The following is a 19,259-nucleotide window of genomic DNA, read 5'->3' on the forward strand; positions in this document are numbered from 1 at the left end:
ACCATATTTCCAGCAATGAACTTTTTCAGGGAATGGGAGGATTTGTGGCTTTCAAACTGAAATCTTGTCTATTCACCCCTTCTTCCCCTCCTGAAGCAACAGGTATAACAATATTCTCTCTCCCTCCCAGCTTTATCTTGCTTGTGTTCTTAGACTGTCACTGCTACAACAGCAGTACTATAAAATATTTCAGTTAGTAGCCCTCATATCAGCCTTGACAAGGAAGCCTGAAGTAACTGGCACCCACACCTCAGTGAGTTCATTTGAGCATGAATCATCTTTCTTATTCAAGAGCACTGTCAGAGTTTGAGTTACCTGGTTGGTTTATAAATTTGCTCTCCCTTGCTCCAATTTCTCCCTGCTACTCTGGAGATTTTTTTTATTATATGAAAACTGCAAGCATTAACTGTTAGTTTTGAACTTAATAGAAACAGACACAGATATCCCTTGAGCTTCCTCTTCTCAACTTATTTGAGAATCACTTTTTGTACAGCAGAATTTACTGTCTGATTAATACATCCTATTTTTGTTAGTGGCATATGGGAACTTCTCTGAATAGCTTGAGATTGCAAGAGTCAGAAGAAAATTCGTTTGCCTTCTTTGAAGCTCTATTTTTATCCTGGAGCAAGCAGTGTTTTTTTGGCCAAGGCTGAATGCAGCTACTCTCACATCACGTGATGACTGAGAGCACAAATCACATCAGAGAAATCTCTTAAGTTTCCTTGGTAAATCTGCACCTGTTGTTTTGTAGCTTCTTAATTGAAAAAAAAAATCAACGGTAAGTATTCTTAATTTCATTACCCCATGTGCACTTTGAACACTACAGATCAAAAGCATGGCAATCCAGGCCAAAGCCTTTCTATTATTCCTCTTTTGACTGTTTTATGAGCATGATTAACATGTGTCAGATAAGACAAAGCTAGGAAATAACTAAGAGAGCTTTGTTAAACCAAGAATCTGCCAGAAATACCATCCTACAGATTCTATTTTTTCTCATTGTACACCAGCCATGCTAGCTCCCTGGTCTGACAATGTAGCCTACCTGTGCCTAGGTGCGCTGTCCAGGTTCCCCATGGGAAATTTCTCACCCATCTTCTGTGCTTTCCCAGGTACGTTTGAATTCTTATCCATGCTCCTCCAAATACATACTAGTACTTCATTTTAGTCACTAAATGTCCATGGCCAGAACTGGCCCCGCACAAAGGAAAACAGCTCGCGTTATTTCAAAATGACTAAACTCCAGGCCCTAGTTTAAACTGTGTGCGTCTGGGTCTCCGTAACAAATCCTTGGTTCATTTCCAGTTCTTGCATGCTGTTGATTATACAGCCTCTGAACTGCAGTCAAAGTCCTGTCTGAATTAATGCACAAGGTTTCTACAGGGGCTCGCCCCCAAATTCAGTGCAATGCATGAACAGTTACTCAAGAACTTCAAAAAGGGACAAGAAGCGAACAGACAGGCACTGTTAGAAAGGCTTAACCCATTTGGGGATTTGGTTGGCACTTACCAATTAAGATTCTTCTATGCTTTTGTGGCACAGACATAACGCAAGACTGCTTAATTTGAGCCTTACCTTCACACATCTTCCTTTTTATTCCTAACAACTTCCCAGTCTCTTGTCAAAACGCATGGCTTCCCTTCGTCAGTTGTGCACTAATCTGGCCTTCCTGCCCAGAAAAAAGAAAAAAAGAAATTGCCATCCCCTTGACACATGATAAAACGTAATTACTAGTTGGCTGAAACTAGACTGACACCCGAAAAAGAGATAAAATTCCAGCTCCTCTGGGACCGTGCATCCAAGAAGTCAGAGAAATGCTCTTACAATCCATGGGAGCTCCATCAGTGGTTCCACCACGCAGTGCAAAGACCCCTGAAGTAAATGCTTAGAAGCCTTGTGATCCATGCAGGAGAGTACATTGTAACCACGGATGCAGTAACATTCTTCTGGGCAAACATAAACGAAGATCGGACCCAGATCGAGATCATTTGTTTTACCTTTGTAGTAAAACATAAGGAAAATTGTCTCTATCCTTATAATCAGAGAGGTCCAGATGCTAGCTTTTTTTATCTTCACTTCAGAGAAAGACTCTCAGTCTGGGGAACTGCCCATGCAATAGAAGTGCCATCAGCAAAGCTATGGTGGGGCCTACAGACAAAACAGATCACTCAAGCATTCAGTATTCACAGCAGTAGGAGCTTTGGGTAACAGAAGCCCAATCCCACAGGCTGCTAGCCCAGCCAAAAAGCCCTGCTTTGTCTTCTCTCCCTGTGCCCACTTAGGCACTCCTGTTGCTGCCCATGGCATGACCACAGGTTACACTGAGCTAGGTGCTCAGCTGCAGCAGGGGGCCCAAGCCAGCCAAAAAACACGGCCCCAAGAAGTATTTTAGCTATATCATATCAGCTGGCTGCCAGCATGACTTTATCAGTGTTGATGCTGGCAAGGTGGCCAGGAACACTTGCTGAGACAAAGGATGGTTGAGCTTCCCTTTTATGGCAGCCACCCATGTGTCTAAGGTGTGGTTTTGTGATCAGCCTAAGGCACAGTTTGTTTCATACCTGCCTGGCAGACCACACAGTCTATTATATTATCTTTATGAACATCACTACCATTTACCAATGTGTTTCTTCAGTATTTTACAGTATTGACTTACAGCCCTCTAGTTGGGATTTCTACCAATACCTTGAGCTATCAAAATAGCTGAGGAAATCAATCAGACTCCAAAACCCACTGTTCTCCTTTTCTGCAGAGAACCAGGAAAGTGGGAGAAAGGAAAATACTTTCACACACGTTTACACACAATTTGTGGCTAGGACATCCTCTTTCTCAGTTATTGAGGTCAAAGTATGAAGAACTGCAGAACCCTTTCATTAATAACTCAAAAATATGGACACAAGTCTGCCTAGACTTTATGCGTACAGTTGATCATTTTAGCTCAGTCTCCAGGTATGGGGAAGAGGGTGAAATAAATACTGCAGATTTTTTTTTCAGTGACACACAACTGCCAGCCAGCTAGCTAACCGCAGACTTCAGTGCTGTCAGATGTACTAGAAAATGCTCAAAAAAAAAAAAAAAAAGAGGGGGAAGCTAATAGTATATTCTCTGTTTCTTGGCAGTCATTTTCCCTGCTCCAGTTTCTGTTTTAGCTTCTGATTCTTTGTTCCCTCCTTTAATTTTCTCAACTTCTAGCTGCATTCCTTACATTACATGCATAGTTTTTCATTTTCTCTCTTCATAAAATAGGACTTGACTAAATCTTGTACACTGAATATAACTAATGTAACGTTCTCATGTCCCATCTCACGTGTCTTTACTTTAAATATGGCTGTCCCCACCCCCGACATCTAGTTGCCTGTCATTGATCACATTGTTGCAGCCGAAGTTCAACAGCTTGAATTAATTACTGAAGAGGAGGGCTGAAAGGTGGCCAGCTTGCTATATATCTGTAATAGGAGAAGCTGGCTGAAACCGGGGGCGTCTTCATCTTGCATACAAAGGCGTTTAGCAAGATCCAGTGACCAGATGGTGAACTTAACACAAACAACAAATGAGAAGCAGTTTTCCTGCATTTAATCACGCATTGGTTCTGGAAGGGTTGCTCAGATCTCAGACTCACTCCCACTTGGAGTGCTCAAACCCAGATGCCTCCCCCCCCTTTCTAAAAAGGGACACCTGAATTTAGCCTCCAAGGGAAAAGGCAGTGGCCACTCGTGAAGGCATCTGGCAGCAGAGCCTTTTGGCACAAGCAAGCGTACTTCATTCTTGTCCTCATTTGCACTAACAAGCTGCTTTAGCCTTCACTGCCTGTCCTCAGCTGCTTTTGAGCAATTCTGGCTTACGTTCTTCACACACTTACCATGATATTGACGAGCCACAGGTACAGAAACACTTGTATAAAACCGAGTTTACGGAGCATAAAATTCTCTGTAATACCTGTACAAAAACATAACTTTGTACACACACAGCACTATTACAGCCAGCAAGTTTGCACCATCCTGTTCTCTGAAATGGAGAAAAGAACAAGGACCAAAGGGGACAAAGCTTCTGAAAGTTAGCGTATGCACGCACACACACACACATTATGCTGGAAGTTTCCCTAGTGGATTAGATTCTTACTTCTGTAAGGTCCAAAGGGGCCTTCTTCTCTCAAAAATTTTACCTACTCACATGCCTCGAATGCAATTCACACAAAGCATGCACAAATAAATTAATCAGGTTTTAGTTGGTCTTTTATTGAGTTCTGTATCCTAACCTGACTTTATCATTTTTTTTCAGATATTCTTCAAGTCTTTTATATACAGACAGCATGGCCAAAAATAAGCTCATATTCTTCTTCTTTAGTGATACCATGGTTGTGACACTGGCCACAGCATCTTTGTGTCCCTCTCTTCTCCAGCCTGCACTTGCTGTTTCTTTCTCCTTGTATTTCTAGAATCTATCCTTATCAGTGTGGCCATTTTTCCTTGTGGTCCTGTAATACTCTTGACTGTGACAGCCAAAGTCAGAACTGGCCTTTCTATACTCACCTCACCTCCTCAGGACTATTCAGCACAGTTCTGATAAGGTAATTACCCTACTTGGTAACCATCTTGCCCACAGCTGCCTGTGGAGGTATCCCTGTCCCCTTTCAAATCAGCTCTTTGAACCACCTTTAATCATGATTCCTCACTGCACCCCTGCAAGCAGACATGGGTGGTATTGCCAAATATTCACTTCACTTGCTCAGCTGCAAATTCAAGAAATAAGAACTTGAGAGTTGCTGCTACCTTAAAAGAAAACAAAAAAGCAAAAAACACCACAAAACAAACAAACAAACAAAAAACCACAGTTCACCAAAACCCAAGAATCCCATTGAGAAAATAAGAAGTGGAAATTTAACTTCTTCATAACAATATGGAAAACTGTATCCCTTTCACAGCTATATATGTGTATATACACACACAATTCTCATATTCTGAATTTACCTCTGACCTTGTACATTTGGTTTTGATAATCATGTTAAGTTTCTGACATTTAAAAACAAACAAACAAAGCCCACAATGCTTTTGTAACTAGGTGAGAAGTTTTGGGATACAGCCCTAGCTCTGTCAAAGTCTTTCTAGGTTATCCTGGTCAAGTTACTAAGTGAAGGAGTTTCTAAACGTGTCAGGCTGAAGTACTTTTACCACTACAGTCAACACCAATTCTTCATCACTACAGTCAAGAGGAGTACGGGGCTACAAGCATTCATGATGGGACAACCAATTCAGATCTGCATGCCTGTTTCCTGACCTATTAATTCTGCTCCTCTAATAATTAGATAAGGATAACATTAGTGCCTCTTCTGGGTGCTGAAAAGCAGAACGAAGCATTTAGGAAGGTTCACACAGTTGTTTTACAACTGAATTTCAATAAATGAGCAAAATTAAAACTCAGCAAAACTCTACAAAGCTGGCCAACAATAAACATAAAACAAAGAGAAACACCTTAAGCCTTCATTGTGGAGTACAAATAAAGATTTATGAAAGATCCTGTCAGGTACTAGGCATGTATTGCCTCTCTTCTGTATTACATCTAGAAAATTCTCCACAATTTATTTTGTTCACCTACATATTTAGGTACTTCAACTTGTGTCTCAGTAACCATTATGTTAGCTTGTAGCAAGCTAGCAAGTGGTACAACTAATAACTGTCTTTAAAAACTGCATGCTGAACTACCTACAAAGCAACGCCAGCAAAAGAGCTTATTAAAAAGAATGAAGGAGAAAATCTGGCCAAACTTCATGGCAGTTTTCATTTATCCTTTAAGAACAATCAGGAGAGCAGATGGTATACCATTCTTGTGTAGCTTCTGAGTAAAGAGAGCTGATCCTTTTACTTAAGAGTCTTATCTCTGGTCAGTCCTCTGTTTGGGAAATGGCATATAGCAAGGTTTCTCCGTGTTATAAGAATGCTTTCCTGACAGGCCTGGAAAAATTTAAGCTTTCCTGTCAGTCAGATGAGCCCCTTTATCCCATCTGGTGACAAACCTTGGATAAAAATAGACTGCCATCTGACTAAGCAACTGCGAGACTGAAAGACACATAAGCTCGAATGCAACATATCTGTGTATTAGTTGATCAGCTAATGCCTTTACTGCAACACCTTATGGCTACTGGGAAAACATGTGAGACTTCTCCTTCAACAGTGCACTTCTTAAAAAACTAAACAAATAAAAACAAGCATCTGTCTTTTTCATTTGTTTGTTTTGGAGTAGACTTACTACAGCTTCCCTGTTTTAAAGATGGCTTCTTCTGTGTAGAAGGTCCCATGCTATTTTCTTTTCACCAATTCTGTTTCTCTCTCCACTTTCACTTTTTGGGATAGAAGAGAAAGATAAAAGACTCAAAAGCAAACATACTTCAGAAAGCCTAAAAGATTTCTTCATAAAGACTGAGGTAACACATAGCAGTCTAACATACAGGAAGGACCACTGTTGACTATTGGGAAGGTAATAGGACAAATACAGATCAGTCTGTATTTGTGACAGTAAAATATTTCATGGTGCCCTAACAGTATTATGAGTATCAGGTTTTAGACAGGTATTTATTCTGCCTCAAATAAGTTTAAAAGTAAAATAAATCACTGAAATAAGCTAAAAAAGAGTCAAATTCAAAGTGAAAAAACCTCCTCCTTTCAGATCCACATATGCTTTTATCAGTTTTGTCTTTTGAATTGGCTAACCTTAAAGAAAGAAGTTAAGTGAGAGAAACTCTGCTAACATGAAGTTTGAATCTGTTTTTGTTACTTTAGGTTGAATAAAAATTTGTGGTAGCTCAGGATTCCCTGAGTTTATAACTACCAAATGCTAGCAATTTTTAGGCTTAATCTTTGAGAATTTTTTAATGCATGTACACAGAGCATAACTCACAAAGGTTATGCTTTGTTATCTGAACTCTGCATTTTGGATTTGGGATACCAGAAAAGGAGTATCCTAATCATTTTCTCTCAAGTATCACATTTTGTTGCCTAGATGAGGAGAACCTGCACAGAGCAAAAACATTCATTAAAAAAAGGGACACTCAGATCATAGCACAAATGGGAGCTTCTTTTTTCTCCAAATGATGCTTTAATCTGTAAGAAGGAAGGACACATCAGGATGATTGTAGTATGTACTTTCCACTGTCTCAGAGCCTCCTGTTCACCCATATGCTGCTTCTCACTAAGTCCAGCAAGGAGTGTTCATCCTAGTTGTGGAACCGCATGCAGTCAATCTAAATTACTGCACCTCTGCTGATGAGGATCAAATGAACACATAGGGTTAAAAAAACCTGTAACAGGTCAGCTAATTATGGCAGGGGTAAGGGATGAGAGCTGTCATGCTGGACTTGAACAAGTGATGTGAGTCAACCTGCAAGAGTATAAATTGTAAGGATTTATTGCAACACAAATGAGCGCACAACTTGAGTCACAACAGCTTTCTAGCCCAAGAAGATAGGATGTGTGAACTATTGACTGTGATGTGTTCTCGGCCCTCAGCAGTATGGGTAAGAAGAACATGTCCTAATGCTGCTTTTTATTTTTTTCTTTTAGCTTGCTTGTGTGTGCCAAGACATTAGCATGACAAAGGATTCCATAATGCCTTCTTTTTTGCCATTTCAAAATGACTCGTATCTTTAAGTGTTACTCGTTTCTATTATTCCAAGACATTTTTGAATCTCAAATGTTTTGTTTTTTCTTTTAACATATTCAAGGGTAATAAAAGGATTTTTATTCACCAGACTATTCACTATACCCGTACTGCACAAAGCACAATGCAGAAACAGCACAGGGCTGCACTCCAGCAAGCTGTACCCCCTGGGGCTTACTATCAGCCTCCTGACACAACAACAGTTCACCCAGCTCCAAAACCGGTACAGCCTCCACCTGGTGGGGTCCATTGTGTCCCATGGCACGACACCCTCATTTACCAGAGTGCCAGGCAAACAAAATGCCTCAGCACTCAAAACCTCTTGCCCAACTGGCCGAGTTCTCTGTCATACCCACAACTGAAAGTGCAGCAATGAAGCACTGGTAGTAACAGAAGAAGCTTTACGCTTCAGGTTTTAAAACAATCTCCAGGATTAGGGATTAAAAGCATAGACTTTGAGGGCAAAGGCAAACAATCTGAATTGGAGAAGTTAGAAACTAATACTGGTTTCTGAAGATGTTACAATACCAGGAACTTTATTCAGACAGTATCCAGTTGCACACACACAGTAAGATTTCAGAAATACATTTGCCATGGAGCATATGGTAGAGAAAGGAAGGGAATCCCATTTTCTCCACTTCTTTTACAGACTTCTTCATCTCTTTTTGCTTCCTGCAATTTCAGTTTCCAGCTAACTCCCTTCCTGTGGTGTAGGGATGCTATAATTCTCACAATCAACCATGGTTCTCACTACCTTCTCTCTGCTTCCACGAATGTCAGCTAAGCAGTTTTAAAAGACCTTGATTCTAATTCTTTTCCAGGCTTTGTTGACTCAGCTCCTGTCTTCTGCAGTTTAAAAGCTCTAACGTCTTCCACAATAAATTGAAGAGCCCTTCCTTCATGCTCATTGACCTTAATCATGACATAGCAGTGTTTAAGAAGTGTTTAGCACACACTCTAGCAATCAGCATCATGTTCTCTATGTTTTGAAGCACACTGACCCCAATTAGATGTATCCTTTTTGACAGCCTGCAAAGCATGTTACCTCAAACATGTTCTTCCTCATAAAAAAGACACATCTGCCTTTGCCATCTCGTATTTTTGCCCCTTCAACTCAACTGAGTTAACCACCACCCTCACTTTGGCCACACTCACAAAAATTTTCTCACTGAGTTGTACAACGACTGCACAGAGCAAGTCACTTTTCTTCTGGTCAAATGAAGAAAGAAATAATAATATAAAAAAATAGGCAGAACAATAGAACTTCAGGGAATCCCTGCCTCAATTTCACTGCTTTTTCTCAGTGAGTAATGTTCACCCTCTCTGTGAGTTAATTAATGACAATATAGTGTTGGATAACTTACAAGCACAGAACCAAGAAACACTCCTCACATTGCTGTATGAGAACTCAGTTGCCCATCGTATGATTTCACAAGAGTGCAAACCACTCTAACTGGCACAGAAATCAAAAGACATAGTTTCTTTACTGTAGGACGGTCAGACAGATGTAATGCCAGTGCAACATACTTAGCTGTTTTGACCTAGAAAGTCCTAAATGAACTGTGACTACTCCTGAGACTCCTTCACCCAGCTGTGACTCACCACGAGAAAATCTTGGGCTGGAATCTCCTGCATTGCTCCTAGCCTGATAACTTAAAACCAAGTCTTTTAAAGTTGGTTTTTGTCTCCTAACTTAAAATTCAAACTAAGAAAGTTTGGAGTGGCAAGCACTTGGATGTTCTGGTATTAATACTATTAATATATTACTATTAATTAATAGTAATTAGGTATTAATTAATACATATTAATATATTAATACCTATGTATTGTTGCCCTGTTTTTGTATCTTGCTACTGGTTTGCTTCCAGCACAATTTCTGTTTTAATTACTGCTTGCCTTCACATTATGTTCTACATAGAGTGAAGTTCCACAAACATACAAGGATATCAGGCAATAACTTATTAAAACAAATGCACATCTGCCAGTCGTGCAAGATGTGCAAGTCCAGTTTGTCTGGACCTCTCCTCATATTCTGTTGTGCCACGTGGTTACATCTCACCCTGGCTGCATCCAACCCTGGCACATTCACTGGATTTCTTGTGCTGTGTTTGTGCTCGCGCTGTAAGAGAGGAGAAACATCTTTCACTTGAAACGGGCACGGACTACGTGCGGGAGACATTGCGCACGTACCTCTCTACTGCTGCTTCAGTGGCTTTTGAAGCCCAGCTGTTAGGCACACAAAGCCGTGCGGCATCCCCAGAATTGGAGGCCAGGACACCCACGCGTGTGCCCGCAAAGGGCCAAACCTGACCCGGAGCCGCAGCCCGGGCAGCGGGCAGCCAGGTCCCGGTCCCGGCCCCATTTCCATTCCCCTTCCCCCGGTGCCGGCCCGGGGCCCAGCCCGCCGGCAGCGCCCTGTGGTCCCGCGCTGCCGCCGCCAGGGGCCGGCAGAGGCGCACGGCGGGGCACGGCCCTGGCCCTCGTCCTCCTCCATCCTGCTCTCTTCCTCCTCCTCCTCCTGGTCCTCCGCCGGCGCTGCCCGGGGAGCTGCCCGCTGTCCTCCGGCCGCTGGGCTGGAGGAGCGTTTCCAGCCAGAAGCAGCGCAGCTGCTGCATCATCTGACCAGCGGAGTACTGCCCCTCCTCGCACCCTCATTCTGTAGTGGGGGGCCTTTGAATAAATATCTGCATCTGAAGCTAAAACTAATACCTATTTAATAATTTCCTATGAAGTCACACTTTCACAGGAGTCAAAGCATCAATCCATCGACCTCCCTATTCCCACCTGTCGATCAGCAATACCAGCACCTCTAGAGCAAAGCTTTTCTTTAGCAAAATCTTTTAGTGCCAAGTATTTTATAGCATCAAACTCCAAAGGTTATTTGAACTTGGCAAAAAAGTGAACTGACCTGAAGCCTGCTGGTTGTGTTTGACTAGAATTCTTTGCAACTGCAAAGGACGTGCAAACATATTACCTGTCCTTTTTCAACAGTGAAAGATTTAATACACCTCTGCATGTTGCCCAACTCTGAAAAGTTTGTATTTCTGTTTCTCTGAAGTATTTTCCTTCTTCCAAGCCTCAGCACCTTTCAAACACCATTATTTAATAACCTTTGTTTCTCTGCGTCTGGGATAGAATTTCATTTGTTTTGCTCTACCTGTGCAGAAGGCACATCAAGCACTGCTGCTCACACAAATGACCGCATGAGCTATAACGGACTCTTCTAGAAAATGGTAAATATTTCACTCAAAACCCTCATGGAACATAATTCAACCTGTGACAGATGAGTTGACAGAAGCGCCATTGCAAGTAAATAAACACAAACTCACCTCAAATGAAGTTTCATAAGGGAGTTTCATCTGTACATAGTACTTTGTAAAGATAAAGTTCATTAGTAGCAGCAAGATACCTGGAAAAAAAAAGAAAAAAAAAAAGGCAAGATAAGTGTATTCCCCTTGCAAGATAGGAAACATTCTTGCACGTCCCTGAACTTTCAATACCTCACGTGCAAGCTCTGGTATTGAACGAATGGCAACAAACTCTCAGCCCCTTACTTCATTGCTCCATGAAAATGAAAGGACAGCTACTCCCTCCACTGAATAATATGCATTCTCAAACTCTTTCAGTGAAACTAGAACATATGACAAGTTGATAAAACATCCCATACTCAGTCCTAAATAACCCCAAGAATGTCGTGTTAAACCCTTACTTCCTGTACTAGGAGAGAGCATGAACTCATCTTGACGTCACTTAGTTTTATAGATCTTTGCTATATTCCCCTCTCAGTCGTATCTTTTGAAGACGTCACCCAAGCTGTCACAGAAGGGGAAGAGAAGCAGTGACACCAAATGAATGAAAGCTATATATTAGTTGTGCCACTGAACCTAGTCCAACTTGATCTCCAGTTTTCAGAAACTATTTTCAGTCCAGTTTTCAGTAAGGCTTACAAGCCTTTTTTTTTTTTTCAAGCAGGTAAAGATGAAACAACAGCTAGCAGATTCTGGGAAACAAACAAAACAAAACAATGGATTACTCAGAAAAAACAACAACACAAAACCAAACATATGTACTTCAAAAGAACATAAGGCATGCTGTTCTGATCCCTCCAAAGAAAGGCTTTTGCCACTTCTGTTGAAGAGGCAGCACCATCAGGATGGCTGGACACAGGAAACGACAGAAACAGATTTTCCTTGCACTACTTTCTCTTTTGGAAGCCTGGTCACTTACAGAGTATGTCTTCCAAGGGCTAAATTCATTCTGTATGTTAAATCTTGGATGAGAACCCTAACCATGTCAGTTAAAATCAGCAAGTGTCACATAACTGGAAAAGAATTTAAAATAGGGAAAGGCAGGATGCCCTAAGGTTAATATCACAGGGGCAGCAGATCCATCGAAACTGAATGAGGCAGAGCAGAAATTTGCCTTGCATAGTAGCCTCATCCCAGCACCAGCAGCAGTTTAAGTTCAGACCTCGGATTTTATGCAGAGGACGTCATGCTTTTGCAGGTCCATGTTGTAAGCCAGCATCAGGTTCGTGTGCTTGAATGGGCTGAAATACTATAACCTGCTTCCCAGAAGAGCGCGTTAGCGGAGGTTCGTTTCTGCGTTGCATGGCTTCCGCTCAGAGCTGGCCAGCATCCATCTGGCTCCAGGCACAGGCAGAGCAAGCTTGTGTCTGCCTGCTAAATACCATGCAAATGGCCCCTTACTTTACAGTTCTGGTATGAAAGGGACTGTCCAAGAACACATGATGAGCAGACGTAATTGCATGGTAAAAATAAAAAGAATATAGGTGAAAGTTTCAAGATAACCCATATATCAGCTGAATTGTATTCATGCTGGTGGACTGAAGAGAATACAGATTAGAGTACATCGTATCCGACTGTTATTTTGTACATCAGGACAGACTCAGGTTGAATTTTTATAAAATGGCTATAAGAATGAGACCTAATCTCTATATAAACCGCAATTAATTGCCTAGGGCATTTGTTGTTGACCAGAATTTATAGACTTAGATACCTAAAATGTGAGCAATGTTGTCTGAGAGCTAACTAAATCCAGGCATCTGTCTAGCATGCTGTCAGGTTGCTAAAATTTGGCCAACAATCTGTATTCCATGCAAAATATCAACTCCACTAGTACGTATACAGCCCAGTGTCAGATGTAAACACACTTCCATTTCATTAGCTGCTCACCAGCTAAGAGCAAGGAGAAACGCAAGCTGCTGGGGATTGTGTTTAACATTTTATTTCATTAATCTTTATTACGAACTCCTCAGACACTCTACAGGTGCGCAGATTTGTTAACTAAAATGGTAACTGTGCCAAAAACTGTGCGGTCAACTTGCATCTTTGAACTGTTAGTAATAGTATCTCACTTTGAACAAACAAGTGGCTTGGTCTTTGGGTCTTCACCTCCTTGGTTCAAGTTTAAGAACTTGGAGAATCTCCAACTTTCTTACAGCCTCAAAATAAAACCAACAAGAAAAAAAACAAAACAAAACAAAACAACAACAAAAAAACACCACCCTGAAGACTGTACTTGACAGTTGGTGAAAAATGGTATTTTCCAGATTTTACAAGACTAGTTCTTTTTTCAGATTGGTCAAGGATAGAGCAGAAAGCCACATAAGTGATAAGGAGTTGACAACAAAACTACAGTTTATAAAATTTTTTCTTCATGTAGCAGTTGAGGAACTTAATTGAGAGGTATACTTCTCTCCCTTGGTGGTGCTTTGACACCAGTAGGTAGCTCAGCACCATCACATTGGCTCTCAGTCCCACTCCTCCAAAGGACGGGGAGAAAACAGCATGAAAAAACCCTTGTGGACTGACATAAGGACAGAGACATCATTCAACAGTTACCACAATGGACAAAACTAACTCAGCATAAGGAAGTTTAATGTAATTCACTGCCTATTTAGAACAGACTAGAGCAGTGAGAACTAAAAGCAACCCAAAAACAACTTCCCCCCCACTCACCCTCTTCTACATCCTCCCCCTGAATGGCACAGGGGAACAGGGAATGGGGGCTGTGGTCAGTCCCTGATGCTTTGTAATCTACCACTCCTTCATTTTCATGCTCTGCCCCCGCTCCATGTGGGGTCCCTCCCATGGGATGCCATCCTTCCCAAACTGATCCTGCAGGGGCTTCCCACAGGCAGCAGCTCTTCAGGAACTACTCCAGTATGGGTCTCTACCATGGGGTCCATCTGTCAGGAGCAAACTGCTCCAGCACGGGTCCCCCATGGGCTGCAGATTGTACAAGGTCTCCACAGGCTGCAGTGTGCAATGTGCTCTGCCGTGGGACCCATGGGCTGCAGGGGGACAGCCTGCTCCACCAGGGGCCTCTCCACAGGCTACAAGGGAACTGCTGCTGTGTGCCTGGAGCACCTCCTGCCTCCTTCTGCACTCACCTTGGGGACTACAGGGCTGCTTCTCTACATTTCCTCATTGCTCTCTCCCAGCTGCTGTTGCCCAGCATTTTTTTTCCCCTTTCTTGTATCTGTTCTCCCAGAGGCCCACCCAGTGTCGCTCCCTGGCTCGGCTCTGGCCAGTGGCAGGTCCCTTTGGAGCTGGCTGGAGCTGGCTCTGGTCTGACATGGGGCAGCTGCGGGTCTCTGCTCACAGAAGCCACCCCTGCATCCCTGCTGCTATCAAAACCTTGCCACATAAACCCAATAAGCCCTCCATGACAAAGCAATTAACAACGCAGTCCTTCTCAGACACAAATATCCTCATAGAGAAGTGCTCTAACTGATGGTCTGAATTAGTAGCCACAGATTACTTCATGTATTTGGCCAATGAGGACAGCTACGAAGTAACCTGCCACTCCTCCCTACAACAAAGTTACTCCCTTGCCCAACCCAGGCTACAGTCTTCAAAGTTCCTATTGCTTATTCCCTCCTCCCTGTTCCAAGTCCACCCTGGCTCTTTTGAAACTCACCAGGTGTCGGTCAAGGCCACTGTCCTTCTTGAGAGTGCTTCTAAAGCTACTGCAGGACTGTTCCCCCTTCCTGCCAAGCTGCCAGTCATCACAGGGCAAGCACCTTCTTATACTGCTTGTTTCTCCTCCTCTGCTCAGATAAGTTATATGACACAGGTTATTGCTGTGTAACCATACCAGTGCTGGGATGAGAGAGATCTATCCCACTTACAGTTATAATAAAGGGGAACAAACTTAAGTATGTTGGCAAGGCACAGGTCGGAAAAACATTCAATATCAAGAACTAGCCATCTTTTCTGCAAAAGCATCCACTGCGCAGACAAGAGCCTACCACCCTTGATCAATTACTCGCTTTCACATATACAGCTGTGGAGGTAGGTGGCCAGAGGGCTATCTTGCACCTCCAAACATAACACAAGTGGTCTCCCAGTCTGTTGCCTGTATCAAAGACTTGGAAGACTGAGGAATGGGGCTCTTTGAGTGACACTGTAGCTCTCTTCATGTCATCCTTAGCTTTTGTTTGCTGGCTGTGACACCAGTTCTGCATTACTATATTTACCAGATTTCAGAACAGTGTAAGATTTATGGGCAAAAAGTGTTCTCTCCAAAACTGGAAAAACGCGAATAGCAAAGCAACTCCGGCAGAGTCAACAAGCAACTATTTCTTACTAAAGATGCTAGCCTGTTAAAATGGCATAAGTAAGTTTATTCAGCGTGTGCTTGAGCACACGATGCCAACATCAACCCAAGGCCACCTGTTATGGATAAACTGTTCCTGTATTAACCATTATAAACCTTTCCCACTGCAGCACATTTAGCCTGGCAAGATGCAGAGGGCATCAGGATGGTATGAACTGGAAGTTTTCCACCTATTTTTTATCAGCAGCCAGGCTTCTTCTCTGAATTTAATGTTGTCTATGTCACTTGTTCAGAAGGAACGGGGAGAGTTCTATGCTTAGTAAGATCTTTTCATTAAAAATTGATAAACTCAACAACTTTCTAAGCCTCTGTAGTTATTTCTTCCTTTTGTTCTTCTTATATAATAATAGCCTATGGACAAATTTGGAAAGGGTAAGTGAGGACACATTCTATTTTGACTAAAACTGTAAAAAGATAATATTATTTATAACGCACCTATCACTGTGGTATCTGAATGCTAAGAAGTTTAGCAGACAGGTTTTAAAGGCAAATAAACAAAAAGGATAATTTACATTCCCCTCTTAGGCATGCCATTTGGACGTACTACTCTCTCTTTCCCCTCTCCTACAGATGTTAAGAAAGTGACTGCAGAGAAATCTCAAGTCCAGCTACTCCCGTACTCCAGAATAATAAGCTTTCTGCATGGTTTATTCTGTTCAAATGCAATTCTCACTGATCACTTGACAGGTGATGCAGCCAACCAAAACAAAAAACTATATTTAAATTTGGGTTGGTGTTTTAGAAGAAAATAAAATCCTGTCTGCTCTGAACAGGATCAGTTTCTTTTCTAAACCAGAATAGTATTTTGGAAGCCAAACAACTTTCTGATCGACATACCACACCAAGTGTGGTCAAACAAATATAGAAATAGTCTATTTAATCTGGAATCTTGGCTGACAATGGACAGAACCAGAAAATTACCAGAAGACAAAAGAAAACTCACATTTCAGAAATCAAATCTGGAAAATACTTCAGTAAAATCTGGCCCCCCACAAATATACACACAAAATCTGTGGTTACTTTGAGTCCTGTATACCATCACTGTATCAGAAAAATGAAAAAGCTACCTTCAGAACTCCAGTCACAGCTGTCCAAGTGCAAGGCAACTGCTATATAGAATAAGAATATACTTTATTTATTTATTCCTGATAAACAGGGATGACTCATGAGAACAGCTTTCTATTATGTCAGTCCATAAATCTGCAAAACAAACATGATTATTGCCCCCAAAGTAATTTGCTCTAATAACTCCCATCAGTTTCTATGAACTGACTTCAAGAAAAGTCTCCGTCCATATAGCTGTGTTACACTTGATTTTAAGATGGCTAATATCTTAGCATGATCTGGTTTTGTTTTTACTATTATAAAGTGTCAAACAGCGTGGCTGTCTTTGGAAATTACACAAGGGATAACATCTGTTAGCGTTGCTGTTCCAGTAAGAGTCATGGCCAATCCAGTTCAGATGCACAAAAAAGTAACTCGAGACCAAGTTCATGCTTTGCATTAAAGCTTACTGGAATCCTTAAGCCAACTCTCAATATTGTGAAAACGAAAGTTACAGCTAGGAAATTTTTCTGTTGGAAATGCATCAATCCCCTATGCAACAACAACTAAACACATACTTGCGTATCACAAAGATGTCCAAAATCTTAACCAGGCACCCACTTAAGAGCCTGTATGATGAAGCCGAAACACCAAGTCCACAAACAACAAGATACATAAGGTGTCTGGCACCTCAGATCAGATGGCGAATGTGCTGAGATCATGCTGGCCAGGACTGGCTAATCACTTCCGTGTTTCCCCTCACCTCCCCAAATCTGCACTTTGTCCTATGCTTTGTCTACCTTTAAAAAATTGTTACTAGCAGAGAAGTTAGGTATACTAGCAAAAACTCTAGCGTACTTTCCACAACAGGAACATAATAATGTTTGCGTCACTGTATTTTTATTCTAGTTCACCACACACAGGAAACAGACACTTCAAAGAAATGAAACAAAAGAAACACCTTAGGAAGAGTTATCGGGGAAAAAAAAAAAGAAAAAAAAGAAAAAAAAGAAAAAAGAGACAAAACACTTGATTAAGACTACAGAATGGGAGCAAATGCAGAGGCACTAGTAAAAGGGTGACGGGTTTGAACACTGCGGCCAGGAATTGTTTTTAAGGCTGCATTTTGCATGAATAAAAGCATGAAGAGATGTGCATCTCTCACAGCCTGCAAAATTGATGTTTTAATAACTAAGTCAAGACAAGGAAAGCCTAGAGAAGAGCATATCTGTGCAGCTGAGTTAGGAAGGGCATGTTGCAGAAGAAGGAACTTACCATGTTTAAATATAAATTAGACTATGGTTTCAGCTTTCAATCCAACATCATTAAGCAATTATTCCCCTCCCACAACCAGTGAGGCTGGGTATATAAAGAGACAACAAATTTCTTCAGGCCAGACAGTATGGTTTCAGATAGCCAGATGTGAGAACCAAAAGAAAGCAAAATATCACCTAGATGTGAGGTTCTGGGGAAAGGTTTTCGCTGAAGGCAATACCTTGACTATGAAAGTAAGTGAATGTAAGCAGAATGACAGCACAGATTCTACAAAGAATCAGAGCAGCAGTGGATGAAACACCTCAGTTCTTACGAATATTTCTGCAGACCATCCACGAGAAGCTAAAAGAGTAACGGGGTGAGATTTCAGTATCGTCAAGGACACAGACCTCTGGATTAAAGGTAATTCATGACTTGCCATGTGAAGGGGAAGCTAAATTTGCACTTGAAAAATGAGACCAGTCAGAGAAAAAAAAAACCTCTTTTGGGAAGAGTGATTAGAGATGGAGAAACTCAGGCAGCATAATCATATACATCAAGGGAATGAACGTGACATTTCAGGAACACTATGCTGACAGTATCAAAGGCAAAAGATAACACTAGAAGACTGAAACTGCTTTTGAATGTTGACTTGGAAACTTTTTGAGGGTTGTTTCAGCAGTATGAAGGGAAGACAGATTAGAACAAGTAGTCAAAACCCATCACACTAGGTATATAAGAAAACTGAAGACACATTCCAGCAAAGCAAGTTGATACAACTCCATATAGGCAGCTTTGAAACTCTGAAATAGTTAATTCATAGAAGGATGTTACATATTCAGTTTCCTATCCAAACAGGCTTCCTGTACATGAAATACAAGCCAGTATTTCTATTTAAGTAAAAAGGCATTTGCTATCTTAAAGAACATTCATCAACTCTGCATATTCTCTAGAAGGCAAACTTTTGATAACCAAACACTGGCAGACCTCAAAAGAACTCAAATTGTTTTCAAGAGAACACAAAAGAAAAACAAAGAACTAATTCTTGCTAAATGAGTGAGGCGAGAGAAGCAGGAAATGTTCTGCATGAGCCAGAAGCTGAGAAAGCTGGTGACCAACAGCAGAATCTCAAAACATGGACAGCTATCAAAAGTAAGAGTTGTAGATAATGTCCATGAAGAAGAGGGAGTACCAGAACAAAAATATCCAGGTGTCAAACCTGGTGATGAATACTGGTTTCAATGATTCAAGAGATTCCATGGTACCTTGTTTGGGTATAAAATGCTATGTAAAAAAACAGCAGAGATCAGACATGAAGTCATTGGGAATTGGATACTCAAAACCACAAATAATCTTGTCAGTCTGTTCATCACTTTCTTTGACACATACGAGGAAAAAAAAAAAAGCAGCAACCTTCCCCACAAGTCTGCCTCAAAATGAACTGAATTCTTGGCCAGCTTTTCTGTTCTGAAAGAAATAAAGGCATGAGATATCTTGAGTATAAATCTTGGAAAGCAGACAGCCATTTTACACTACACAGTCTATTGTCAAAAGACTAATACCGGTGGATCAGGCCTTTTCAAAACAAGTTTTTTTTTTTTTCTCTTCTGAGAGGTTTTCAGTTTGACAAAACCGAAATAATAATCACTCTGTCCAACATTTTTTCATCT

At 41.4% G+C, this 19,259-nt stretch overlaps 1 protein-coding gene across 4 annotated transcripts in view; it reads right to left on the reverse strand.

Moving 5' to 3' along the window:
* LOC310891583 (uncharacterized protein) overlaps positions 1 to 19,259 on the reverse strand; it is a 53,816-nt gene that overhangs the window by 16,546 nt on the left and 18,011 nt on the right. For 2 of the 4 annotated variants that reach the window (XR_014577638.1, XR_014577639.1), the window contains exons 2-3: positions 10,977 to 11,056; positions 1,573 to 1,666 (exon numbers count right to left, since the gene is read on the reverse strand). Coding sequence is in view for 2 of the 4 variants with exons in the window: in XM_083819423.1 (XP_083675549.1) it covers positions 1,642 to 1,666; positions 9,838 to 10,265 (453 nt within the window). In the remaining 2 variants the exon portion in view is untranslated. Of the gene's footprint in view, positions 1 to 1,572; positions 1,667 to 9,837; positions 10,501 to 10,976; positions 11,057 to 19,259 lie in introns of those variants that run through there. The other 2 variants (XM_083819423.1, XM_083819424.1) reach the window with 2 other exon arrangements.

Source organism: Anser anser (assembly GCF_964211835.1).
Source record: "Anser anser genome assembly, chromosome: 1".
NCBI classification, from domain to species: Eukaryota; Metazoa; Chordata; class Aves; order Anseriformes; family Anatidae; genus Anser; species Anser anser.